This window comes from Castanea sativa, chromosome 12 (genome assembly GCF_040712315.1).
Source record: "Castanea sativa cultivar Marrone di Chiusa Pesio chromosome 12, ASM4071231v1".
Taxonomy (NCBI): Eukaryota; Viridiplantae; Streptophyta; class Magnoliopsida; order Fagales; family Fagaceae; genus Castanea; species Castanea sativa.
The window spans coordinates 28,464,771-28,477,388 of record NC_134024.1 but is presented as its reverse complement, the minus strand read 5'-3'; the positions used below and the strand labels follow the sequence as shown (position 1 = coordinate 28,477,388).

Here is a 12,618-nt window from a genome sequence, read left to right as displayed (position 1 = left end):
AGCCTCTAGCCCAGTTCTACCTTGGGCAGCCTCTTTGCCCTTGGCCACCTCCACCCCCTAGCCTTGGTCGCCAGCCTTGCCAGGTCCTTTGGAGGTCTCCGAGGGGGGAAGAGAGGCCTGGGTAATTGGAAGTTGCTTTAGTGTAGTTGTTGTAAGGGCAGCATCTATCTCAAGGCTCGAAGGTGCTTTAGGAGCTTCTCGGAGGTCTTATAAATAGTAAAAATTCTCAGCTTTCCTCCACTTTGAGGTAGTAGGAACTTTAGTCAGGTTCAATGCCTCGGTCCACACCTCGAGGCAATAGTCCCTACAGACCTTAGCCAAGTCATCAACCAGGTGGACCTCGGTCTCCTTCGCTCCAAGGTCATAGAATTTCTATTCTGAAGCCTCCGCAGCCACCTGAACCGCCTAAGCAGCCTTTTTAGCTTTCTCCAGCTCTGCCATCAAATCCTTAACTTGCTGGTTGGAAATGGCTAGCTGTATCTCCATGTAGTAGAGCTTTTTACACTGCTCCTTGGCTTACGCCTGAGCGTTCTTGAGGCCAACCTCAGTGCTCTTCCTCTCCTTGTCCTCAGTAGCCAGCTTCAGAGCAAGCTCATTGTTCTTCTTCTTGGCAGTGACCAAGGACTTGCTGGTCTTTGCGTGAAGATTGTCTGCGAGTCTAGCTTCAGACTGGGCATCTTTCACCCACTTTTCAGCCATAAATACCTCCTGGATTGCCTGTGCAAAAATGATAGAGAAATACCTAAGCAGTTAAGAAGAAAATAATCTAGCATGAAGTTAGTAAGATGGGTCAAAAGACTTACCAATGCCAAGTCCCTCTTCAGGGACAGAAAGAGATCCTGCTGCTTCAAGTTTTTTAGAGCAGTCATATCCTTTGACAATAGGAGGGGCTGCTCCAAGGTGTTTGCAACATATTGGCCGTTCCCTCTATGGAACTCCCTAATGGAGGAGTTCCACGGTATAGCGGCCCCGTCCAGCTTTAGCCGAGGATCCCACGCTGGGTTCAAAGGGTGCACCTTGGCCACATGCTCAGCCTTCTTACTCTCGGCTGAGGAAGCCCTTTGCTTGCCTTTGGCCGTCTATGGCACCTTCGGAGGAGCCCCCCTCATTGGAAGGGACCAACTCCCCCTCCTCGACTGCCTCCTTGTCCTTCTTTCTCTTCCTCAGATTGGCAGGCGCGAAGAAGCTGAAGGAGGAGGAAGCTGAGGGCCCGAGGCATCCTTAGACATCGACCCCTTGGACTTGCCCGCGAAGAGTTCACGGAGGCTTGTCCTCTTCTTCCTCTCTAGTGATATTTCTTCTTCTTCTTCTTCCAAACTACTAGTTATGTGGAACGAAACCTGAAGATTCGTCAAGTTCATCTTCTGAGTCTAAGACCTTAATCACAAGCTCTCCTTACTCCTCCCCCTCTTCCTTAAGCCGAAATTGGTCCATCTCCTCCTTGAGCAATTCTCTCGGAACCGCTTCTTCATGGGGAAAACGATGGGAGGGTAGCTCAACCTGCACGGTACCTTCTCGGGATAGGAATGCGAGCACCGAAACGTCAATCCATGCCAACTGAGAATCACCCGCTCTGACCGTGTTGCCCATATCTTGAAACTTATTAGACAAGGGCTTGAAATCAAGGATAAAATGGACAGCTCTCAGTTGTCCATCCTCGCTCACAAACACCTCGAATCTCAGCACCCTGTTGAGATTTGGCACATTGACAAAGTTAAGATTAAGGGCCATGAATCTTTTATCTGCAAAAAAAGCCGAGAAGTGAAACCATAGTTAGAAAGGTGAGTCATCAGTCAAAAGGAAAAAAAACTACTAAAGAAATGAAGAAAGAAGCAAACTATAAAACTAATTCCCGTGTTAGAAGGCCTAAACCTAGGGTACCCTACCTGGTGCTCCCTCTTGGGTTGGGTAATGAAGATCGTCGTGCCATTTACCCGAGATGATTAGAAAGTCATCTTTCATGCCTTTATCTAATTTGGGGAGACACGAGATAAGCCTAATTCGAAAGACCTAGACTTAAGGTAATTGCCAGAGTTTGGAAGAAGATGTCATTAGTACATCTAGAAAACGTCGTGCCAGGTGAGGCCCAACTCTATTTTCTCGCTGAGAGCGTCTACACTACCTAAGACTCTAAATAAGTTGGGCATGCATTGATGAGGGCATATCCTATGGGTGATTAAGTAGCCCCTGGTCACTCTACCCATGGGAAGCCTCATTCCTTCTTCTACAAAGGCGATCATGAGAATAACGACCTCCCCCTCCCTTCTGAGGGTGTGCCACCCACCCAAAGGGCAATATCGCAAGGAGACACCCCGAGGAATATTATACAGGGCCCTAAACCCCTCTATACCTGCAGAAGTATCTACTAAGTGAGCAAACCTACCCATCTAAGCAGGCTAAGGTTAAGGGAAAGAACTTTTTTGAAGAAAAATATAGAAAACAGAAGGCCGAGGAGACTGGCTAAGGAGAAAAGAACCTAAGAATAAGATTGGGATAAATAGGGAATTTATGAAAATAATGACTGGAGTCACCTCAAGAGCTTCTTGAAAGTTTGAAGATTTGGAAAATAGGAGGAATGAGTCCCCCAGGTGCCTTATATAAGATGTAGAGTTTGGCGGGAGTTACCCCGCCCAAATTTCGAGGACAAATACTAGCTGTAGGATCTCCATCTCACTGTAGGATGTGGGGAACAAGGCGTCGTATGGGGCATTTAATGAGATGTTATGGACTCCGAAGCGTCAGGAGTGGTTACAGAGCATATAAAGTGACATTCTCACGTGGGAAAATCAAAAAAGCATGTGGAGCCAATCACCCAAAATCAAAACCCCAATTTTCTCCTCAGACAAGAGGGAAAAACTAGATTTTTGAGGGGCTATTGTGGGATACAAAAATTTAATAAGGTAATAGTGCCACGTGTCGTATCCGAGGCCGATAAGGTTTATGCAGTTCCGAGGGGACCATACCCTCAGCCAGCAAGGCCGGGGAGGCGAGCCTTGGCCACGTCTATGGCACATTACCAGAAGAGGTCACACAGTAGAGATAGAATTTCAGAGAGGGGATCAATCCTGACATGTCTGAAGGAATGGTAGCTACCACCACATTTAATGCACTCCACCAAACCCCCTAGCTGCATTTATGTGGAGAAGACACCTAAACAGTGTTGTCTTAATTGTCGCAACTCACAGAAGATCTAGGAAGGTGTCAGATGGGACAAGCACTCGAGTAGTGGCCTACATGATCAACAAATGGAGGGTCAAGATCAGCGAAAAGAAGCTATATAATGTAAAAGATCCTCCTGAAAGAGAGGAGGTTCATGGAGAATCCCAAAGAGAGAAATATTGTAGCTAATTGTTCTTGAGATCAATCTAATAGGAGTATCTGTCCTCGGACCTTGGCGGAGGAATAATATTCTTTATTGTTCCTTGTCTTTTCCTTCTTCTTCAACTGTGCTAGGTTATTTGATTCAAGTTCCTGCCTCTACAAATTCATTGTATTAAGTCAACTCATTCTTGGCACTTACATTTTCTATACTACTATTTAAGGGGCTTCCCCTGTTTGAATTGGATTTTTTATGGCTCAAAAATACCCCTACATCCTAAGTTTAAGCACAAACAAAACTAAAAGATAATCCAGTAAAAGCACATCTCTAACCCTCACCTACAATATTGCCTATAAATTAGGACCATTTTCCTGTTGGTTTTCAAACTCAACTTTAAATGTATTTTGCCAACAATTTTAATTTTTTTTAAGAGATAAATTTACACAATTATCTTCTTTTTTTCTTTTTTTTTTGCAATTAGATAAGTTTACCTAAAAAAATAGGTTTATTAAAAAAAAAATTGGATAGGATAACTCCCATGGTCCCATCCATCTTCCATAATTCCATCCAACATGGCAAAACCTTGGTTTTCATAATATCCTTACTTCCCTTACACTCATTTAAAATATTATGAGTGTTTGGTAGAGTAGTTTGAGATGAAATTTTTGTAATTTTTTGAAATACGTGTCGGTGAAAAAGTGTGTGGAAATGTGTGTAATGTTGTTTAAAATGTAAAAATATGAGTTTAAACTTAGAGACCAAACATGCCCTAAAGAACTTGAATTAATGGGTCAAATGAGTAATTATCCAATTTAACACTACTCCTAACCGTGCATTCACTTCTCCCATTTCCCCTTTCTTAAAAAAAAAAACTCCCATTTCCCATCACTTTCTCATCCTCATTTCTCTCTTCACTTCTCATCCATAACACGCACATGGTTCATGGTTGGTACCGCTCTTTCAAAAACATTTTTTTTATAAAAATAAAAAAATGTGTAACACAAGTGAGATTCAAGTATCAATTTTTTCTATTTTCTCTACTTATTTGGTTTTCTGATTTGTCTATTTAACTCTCTTGGATTTGATTTTTCATTTCATTTATCATCAATTGAATTTGATTTAAATTGGTAGTTTTGCCCTTCAATCTCGATTATGCTCAGTGTAAAAAAAAAGTTTTTCTATTTCTTTTCTTTTGTAAATGGAAATGCAAAACCTTTGAAGCAACCCAAGTCTAATAATAAACAATACAATGAGCGTAAGATCTAAGTTTTCAATTAATTGAAATTTATTTGAATTTGTGTTTTCAAAGTTTGTAGCTTAATGGATTGGTAATTTGCTTATTTATTTTGAGTGAAAATGTTCAAATTTGTTCTCAAATGGTTTTAATTCTTGGGTTGTTTTTTACTAGAATATTTATTTATTTATTAATATCTGTTTGGTTACTGAAAATTATAGATAAGAATGGATTTTTTAAAAGTGAAAATTCTAGGTCAGTATAAACAATTGATTCAATTTAATAAAAGTTTTTTGCAGTTCTAAAAAAAAAAAAAAAATCAAACAAGGAACCAACATGAGGATTCAAGAGTTAGAATGGTACATTTACAAATTTACTCATAGTTTATAGGACTAAAATCCCTTGCACATGTTTTTCCTATTCCCCCCACCCTCCCTTTTTTGTTCAAACCTTCACAAAATACATTTGTTTCTATTTTTTTTATTGATAGTACTCCCTTATTTTATTTTTTTTGTAGAATGAGGATTGTTGGGTTAAGATAGCTTGACCCCAGTTAATTATTCAATTATCCAAGTTGATTAATTAAATTCAGTTTGCATGCAAAAATGTGAAGACACTAACAAATCACCAAAATACTAAGTACAGCAGAAAATAAATTTAACACGGTGACAAATGGGAAAAATCTCGCAAGGCAAAAAACCCACCGGGTGATTTTAAGATCACCACTCTTAAGACTTCACTAAGCAACAACAAGCGGTTACAAATATAAGAAATCTTATCAACTACCCTGGTCTATCCCGAAATATCAATCTACAGTTGAACCTTTGCTCCAATACCCAATTAGATTTGATCTTGTAGTAGCCTTCTTTCCCTTTGATGCACAAACCTCTAATTTGTGACTAACCCATTGCACGAATTCCAAGTACGTGACTAACTCCAGCAACTTGAACAGATGTTGTTTGCTGCAAAGTTCTTCACTTCATAAACAATGAAGATGTGGAAGCACTTGGTTACAAAACCCTATAGCGAACAAACACAATAGCTTCACACAGAGAAAATAAGGGTCTATTTGATAATATTGTTATAGTAACGTTGTTTAAGTGTTGTGAAAATATGTATGGGTGAAAAAGTGTTGTGGAAATACGTGTTGTGTTGTTTAAACAACGAAAAAGTGTTGTGGACATACGTGTTGTGTTTAAACAACACAACCAAATAAGCCCTAAGTCTCTTGGTCTCTGTATCCATGTGTGACGGCCTTTAAATTAAGCTTTATATATGTCTAGGGTTGTGAGAAAAGAAACCCTAAACAAATACACAAGATTGAGCCGAATTTCAAATCTGGAAAATCTGAAATCATAGTTTCAATAGATTGAGCTGCTGTTGAGCTATCTATTGAGTTTCACATTAAGTCTCGATAGTAGGTATCTGTAGAGACTTAATGAACTGCTTTTCTTCCTTTGTTTCTTGGACCAATTTTCATGTCTTTAATACTTGACTTGAACAACATGTTTCTTGAAGTACTAAACCCATCTTAAATCTACTCAATTACAAGTAAGGTGCATTTTGTCAAAGGATTAGCCAATTACAATAAAATATATCCCTAACAAGAATCATGGAAAATTAAAGGAAATTTAAAATATTTATTATTAGTTAATTGTTGAGGAAATTTAAAATATTTATTATTAAGTCTTGATAGCAGGCATCTGTCGAGACTTAATGAACAACTTTTCTTCCCTTGTTTCTTGAACTAATTTTCGTGTCTTTAATACTTGACTTGAACAACATGTTTCTTGAAGTACTAAACCCATCTTAAATCTACTCAATTACAAGTAAGGTGCATTTTGTCAAAGGATTAGCCAATTACAATAAAATATGACCCTAACAAGAATCATGGAAAATTAAAGGAAATTTAAAATATTTATTATTAGTTAATTGTTGAGGATTTTTTACCACCAACCAAAATAGTACCATTAGTAACTCAATTTTTAACTTATTTGCAAGTTGATTTTGTAGATTAAGAAGGGCGGTTTGGGTTTTGCTCCACTAATTATAAAAGACCATTAGATACACATCTCCTTTTTGGTTAATTGGGTGGTTGAAAAATGGATATAGATGCTTGAGTAGTAGTGCACATAGCAAGTCCTTCACTTATTATGTAAAGAACTTACACGGTTGAATATCAAAGATTCATATACTTTTTTTTTGTATGTTTTATTTTGTGATTCAATAGTCTTTAAATCAAAATAAATATGCTCACCTTGATTAATAATGATTACTAGCCTTTAAGCACGTACGTGCTCAAAGACTCTTCTATTTTTTTGGGTAAAAGTTAATAATTTGCATCAATTATAATTTGAAAATACTACATTTTCCAATCACAAAAAAACCTAGGAGTGCGATGAAAAAATTACTTCACCCACAAATGCATAATATGCATCACACTCCTAAGGTTTTTTTTTTTTTTTTTTTTGTGATTGGAAAATGTAATAATCCCAAATTATAATTGTTGCAAATTATTAACTTTTACCAAAAAAAATAGAACAGCCTCTAGGAGGCTAATTTAATTTAAAATTATATAACTAAAAGATAGGGTTATTTTAGAGAATTTAGAATTTATGTGAGGGTATTTCAGTACGTAAAAAGTTGAAAGGGCTTTCCCTGTTTGGACTGGATATTTTTTTTTTGTTCCAAAATATCCCTACACACTCCTAGGTTTAAGTAGAGACAAACTATTCTACCTTTTATCTTGAAAAAAAAAAATAGATACAAACTAAATGATGTCGCAGAAGCTTGAAGAAAGCACACACAATACTCTCTTGATGGAACGAAAACTAAACTATTAGCTTTTGATAGTAAATCTCAAATCCATAAGCGGTTTCCCTGAATTCACAAGGAGATAAACTCGAATCCACTCAAAAAAGAATTTGACAAAAGTTTGTGCTTATTGATGATCATCTAAAAACTGAATTGTCTTTAGAGGCTATAATGCATTTAAATAGTAAAAAGAAGACCTAAGGTGGCTAGAAACCCCAAAAATAACAAAACACTTGAATCAAGGAAATAAATCATTTAAACCTAAAATAACAAAATTACATAAAAATACTAAAGTTAAATAATTACAAAAATTAAATATTAAATCATGTCCTACGAGTGTTTTTTTTTTGTTGAGATAACCGCCCTGCGGGCATAATTCATTCAAAGGAAAAAGACTACAGATTACAAACATCATTCACAACAAAAGGAGCTATATCTCCAAGAGTAGTATCAAACCAGACCTATAGCTCACAGCCGGACTTAGAACGTCTAGCTAAATAGTGGGCAACTTGATTGCCTGATCTTTTAACATGGTTGAAAGAAATAAAGAAAAAGTCCCTAGCTAAAACTAGAATATCCTCAATGTCATGGCCATACTCGGGGTTGCTAGCATCTTCCCTACAAATCGCTTTTATAAGAACCTCTGCATCACCTTCGAAGATACAGTCCAGAGCAGAAACTTCTTTAGCAAATTCCATAGCCCTTCGACAAGCAAAGGCTTCAGCCGTAGCTGCAGAGAAAGGAAGCGGGACTCATTGAGACAAGGCAGCACTGACAGAACCTGAAGAGTTTCGGACTACAATGCCTATCCCAGCAGAATCCACCTCCTTGAACAGGGCTGCATCAAAATTAATTTTGGTGTGGGGCTGAACAGGGGGACTCCAACGAACCAATCTGTTACTGGGCATAGAAGCTCGGGCTGGAGAGATTTGGGCATGAAGAAAATCCGAGAGCAAGACCTTAGCTTTGTCTCTGATCTGATAAAGCTCAACCTTCCGCTCTCCAATCCTGGCAGCATTCCTATCTTGCCAAATCAACCAGAAAATTAAAGTTAACAAGTCTATATTAAAGACGATCCCTCATGGTGAACAACATGCCCAACAAAGCATCAAAATCATGCACATCATACCGTAATACCTTCATCAGCTAGTGTCATCCTTCCAAATTACCATCAAAGAACTACAAGACCAAAGAGCATGTGTTGTGTCCTCATTTGCACAAAGGCAACCTGTGCAGGTAGCAAAAGAAATTACCTTACGCCTCCATAGATTACATAAGGTAGGCAATGCATTATGAGAAGCTCGCCAAAGAAAGTGTTTAACTCAATGAGGGACTTGGAGCTTCCAAATACCATTCCACAAAAGGTGATTCTTGGCATGTGAGGAACAGCTAGGTAGCGAATTCCTAGCCACCCTTACTGTTAATTTGTAGGCACTACGAGTTGAATAGCTACCATTCGAGGATGGGAGCCATACCAACTTGTCAGGAATGATACGGACACTTAGAGGAATACCCAAAATAAGATTAGCCTCATGAGGGATAAATTCATGCCTTATTAGATCCTCTTTCCACGAATGGGAATCTGAATCAATGAGAGCACTCACCATTGATGAAGAAGGGAGCCCAACAGGAGGGGAGGTTGTTCTCGTGGCTGGCAGAGAGGGAATCCAATTAGCTTCTCTAATCTGGACAGATTGGCCATCACCAATTCTCCAAACAACACCCACATCAATAACATGACGAGATTGGAGAATGCTTTTCCAAGCATATGAGCCCTTATTTGAGGAATTACATTCCATGATGGAGGAGTCCAAGAAAAATTTAGCTTTGAAAACTTTATAAAATAGGGAATTCTCACAAGTCTGAAGCCACCAAACCTACTTTGCTAAGAGGGAATCATTGAAAATTGATAAATCACAAAACCCCAAACCTCCTTCATTCTTGGGACGACACAACTTCTCCCAACTTACCCAATGAATTTTCCGCTGCTCCCCTCTATACCCCCACCAAAATTTCCTAACAAGAGACTTAAGCTCTTTAATCAAACCCTTAGGGAGCTTGAAACAAGACATGGCATAGGTGGGAATTGCTTGAATCACCTCCTTAATAAGAATTTCTCGACCAGCTTGGGAGAGTAGCTTCTCCTTCCACCCTTTTAGCTTTTTCCAAACTCTTTCTTTTATAAGGCTAAACTATCTTTTCTTCTCTCTGCCCACCAGTGATGGAAGGCCCAAGTATTGCTCATAGCGGTGTGACACCGGAACTCCTAGGAAAACAGATATGGCATTCCGAAGGTTATGAAGGGTGTTTGAGCTGAAGAAAATACTGGTTTTACCTCTATTTATGCTCTGACCTGAGGCTTGCTCATACATGTACAACAAGGATTGAATTTGGACACACTCAGCTATAGTTGCTCTACAAAAAACTAAGCTATCATCTGCAAATATGAGGTGAGATACCCTAGGGCCAGCAACACATAATGATACTCCCTTAATATTTCCATTCTCTTCAGCCTTCTTAAGGAGAGCATGAAGGCCCTCAGTAACCATTAAAAATAGATAAGGCGATAGGGGATCACCTTGGAGAAGCCATCGGGAAGGAGTGATGAGACCGTGAGGCTACCCGTTGACCAAGATTGAGTATGTGATTGATCTTATGCAAGCCGAAACCAGAGCCACCCATTTTTGACAGAACCCCATTTTTAGCATTATTTTCTCCAAAAACACCCATTCCACCCGATCATACACCTTACTCATATCGAGTTTTAAGGCCATAAATCCTAACTTTCCTGTTCTTTTATTTTTCAAATAATGCAGGTTCTCATGAGCAATCAAAATATTATCAGTAATAATTCTCTCAGAGAAAAAGGCGCCCTGAGTCTCAGAAATCAGATGGGGGAGCAAAGGTTTTAAGCGGTTAGCTAGCACTTTTGCAATAATCTTATACAATACATTGCTCAAACTAATTGGTCTGAAATCAGATACCTTTCTCAAGCTATGGATTTTTGGAATTAAAGTTAAGAAAGTATGGTTAGGTTTTTCGGGGATGATACCTGAGTTAAGGACTGATAAAACAGCATCAACTACTTTACCACCCACTTTATTCCAAAATTTTTTGTAAAACAGAGGGGGAAGACCATCAGGACCAGGAGAAGTATTTGAGTCCATTTGATGAAGAGCTGCATAAATTTCAGTGACTTCAAAAGGCTTAACCAATTCAGTATTCATGGCTTCGGTAACTCTTGATTCCACACCAGATAGGACGGGGTCGAAAAGGGTGGGATTTGCCGATGAGAACAAATTGGAATAGAAGTTAAGCAATATATCACTAACCTGAGACTCTTCCTCAACCCAGGCACCAGCAGCATTCTCTATACCAGAAATATAATTTCTTTTATTCCTCTCTGAAGCTTTATAGTGGAAGTATTTAGTATTTTGGTCGCCATAGCGCAACCAATCCGATTGAGATTGTTGACTCCACATCCGTTCTTCCAAGGCCATGAGATTATGAAGTTCCTCATTCAGCAATGCAAGTCTATCATTCCCACCCCCTGCCATGGAGCGAGCTTCAGCTTTCTCCAATTGTTTTCTAACTTTAGCCAATTTCCAACAGACATTCCCAAAAACCTTTTTATTCCACGTGGTCAACTGATCCTGACAATGACCGACTTTCACCAAAACACTACTCATAAGGTCAATATCCAAATCCATGTCCCAAGCAGAATTAACCACTTCCTCGCATCTCTCATCAGTAACCCACATTGCCTCAAATCTAAATGGCCTCTGAGGCCTATAGTAACGACAATTAACATCATCAGTACATAACCAAATGGGTTTATGATCAGAGGAGAAACTTGGCAGGTGATACAAACGAGCCATTGGGAATTTCTGAAACCAATCCGAGGAGGCCAAAGCTCGGTCAAGTCTCACCCACAAAACTGGACCATCAAAGCAACGATTACTCCAAGTATAAGGCAACCCCGTAAAACCCAAATCCTTCAGAGCACAAAAATCCAAGCACCCCCTGAAGCTTCGCATTTGCCTCTGTGGCCTAATTGGACCTCCCAATTTTTCACCTAGCTGTGTAATCTTGTTGAAATCCCCAATACACACCCATGACAGATCAAGCTGAGTACTCAAATGACGGAGGAGAGTCCAAGAATCTTCCCGGTTAGCAACTTCAGGAGCTCCGTAAAACCCCGTGAAGCGCCAGGCGTCATCAATTCTTGGATTCACAACCGCATCAATATGATGAGGAGAGAACGTCCTAATATGGAGATCATTAACATTCATCCAGAGCAAAGCCAAGCCCCCACTCAGATTTCTTTGAGGGACTATAAACAAATTATCATACCCCAAACGACACCGCAATCGCTCTAAATAGCTTTTCTTCTTCTTAGTTTCCATCAAAAATAGAATTGTGGGGCCTTTTGCTTTCACCAAACCTGAAAGCTCGCAAACTCGCCGGTACTTCCCAAGCCCACGGCAGTTCCAGCTTAAGCAATTCATGGCAAACGGTGGGGCTGAAAGATAGCCACCATCGATGGAGCATCAGAGAGGGGAGAGACATTAAAGCACACGCCTCTTTTTTTCTTAATTGGGGTATCTAGAATGTCTTCTAGGAAATGCTCTCTCTTTGTAGCACTAACCGAAGTAACCGAGAGGGAAGGAGTAGTGGGCTTAATTGGTTTAGAGATTCTTTTGGGCTTTTGACTAGAAAGCGGCCCATTAGAATTTGTTAAGTCCTAGAGGGGGGGGGCTACTAATGGGACAGTTAACCTCAATTGAAGGGAGAATGGGCTCAGTTAGAAGTGGCCCAACTGACTGAGGCTTACCTATTTCGTCTTCCACCTTACCCTGAGCAGCCACCAGCTCATCAAAACAGGACTCCCTCGCTATCAAGTCGCCAAGATTCGCGCATGGACACGGATCAAATTTCATTATGTCACGATTAATCTCTTGGAGTTTTGCTAGGAAAGGATTGCCATCAGCGAAGGTACCCATGTTTTTTGGCAACTTTACCGAGTTGGAGGACTTGAGGGTAGCTTCTGCCTCACTCAACAAGGAGACACCTACTTTTGGGATAGCGTAAGTTTCGCTAGGCTGGCAGCTGGCCATTGAGGGAGAGGAGGGAGCGGGATTTAATTGAGTTTCATACGTCAAGTCTCCATCAATCCGTGTCACTGACACTACCAGCGTAGCATCCGCATTAATGGTCTCCTCCTGCCTATCCACTTCCATCACTGGATTTA

The 12,618-nt window shown here is 39.7% G+C and overlaps 1 protein-coding gene across 1 annotated transcript; it reads right to left on the bottom strand.

The window, feature by feature from the left end:
- Positions 1–1,395: 1,395 nt before the first annotated feature.
- Positions 1,396–9,916, bottom strand: LOC142620482 (uncharacterized). Its single transcript, XM_075793845.1, has 6 exons — positions 9,584–9,916; positions 9,338–9,526; positions 8,719–9,244; positions 8,149–8,391; positions 7,885–8,097; positions 1,396–1,742 (listed from the first exon to the last, which is right to left on the bottom strand). The coding sequence occupies exons 1-6, from the start codon at positions 9,914–9,916 to the stop codon at positions 1,396–1,398; spliced, it is 1,851 nt and encodes a 616-aa protein (XP_075649960.1).
- Positions 9,917–12,618: the final 2,702 nt, after the last annotated feature.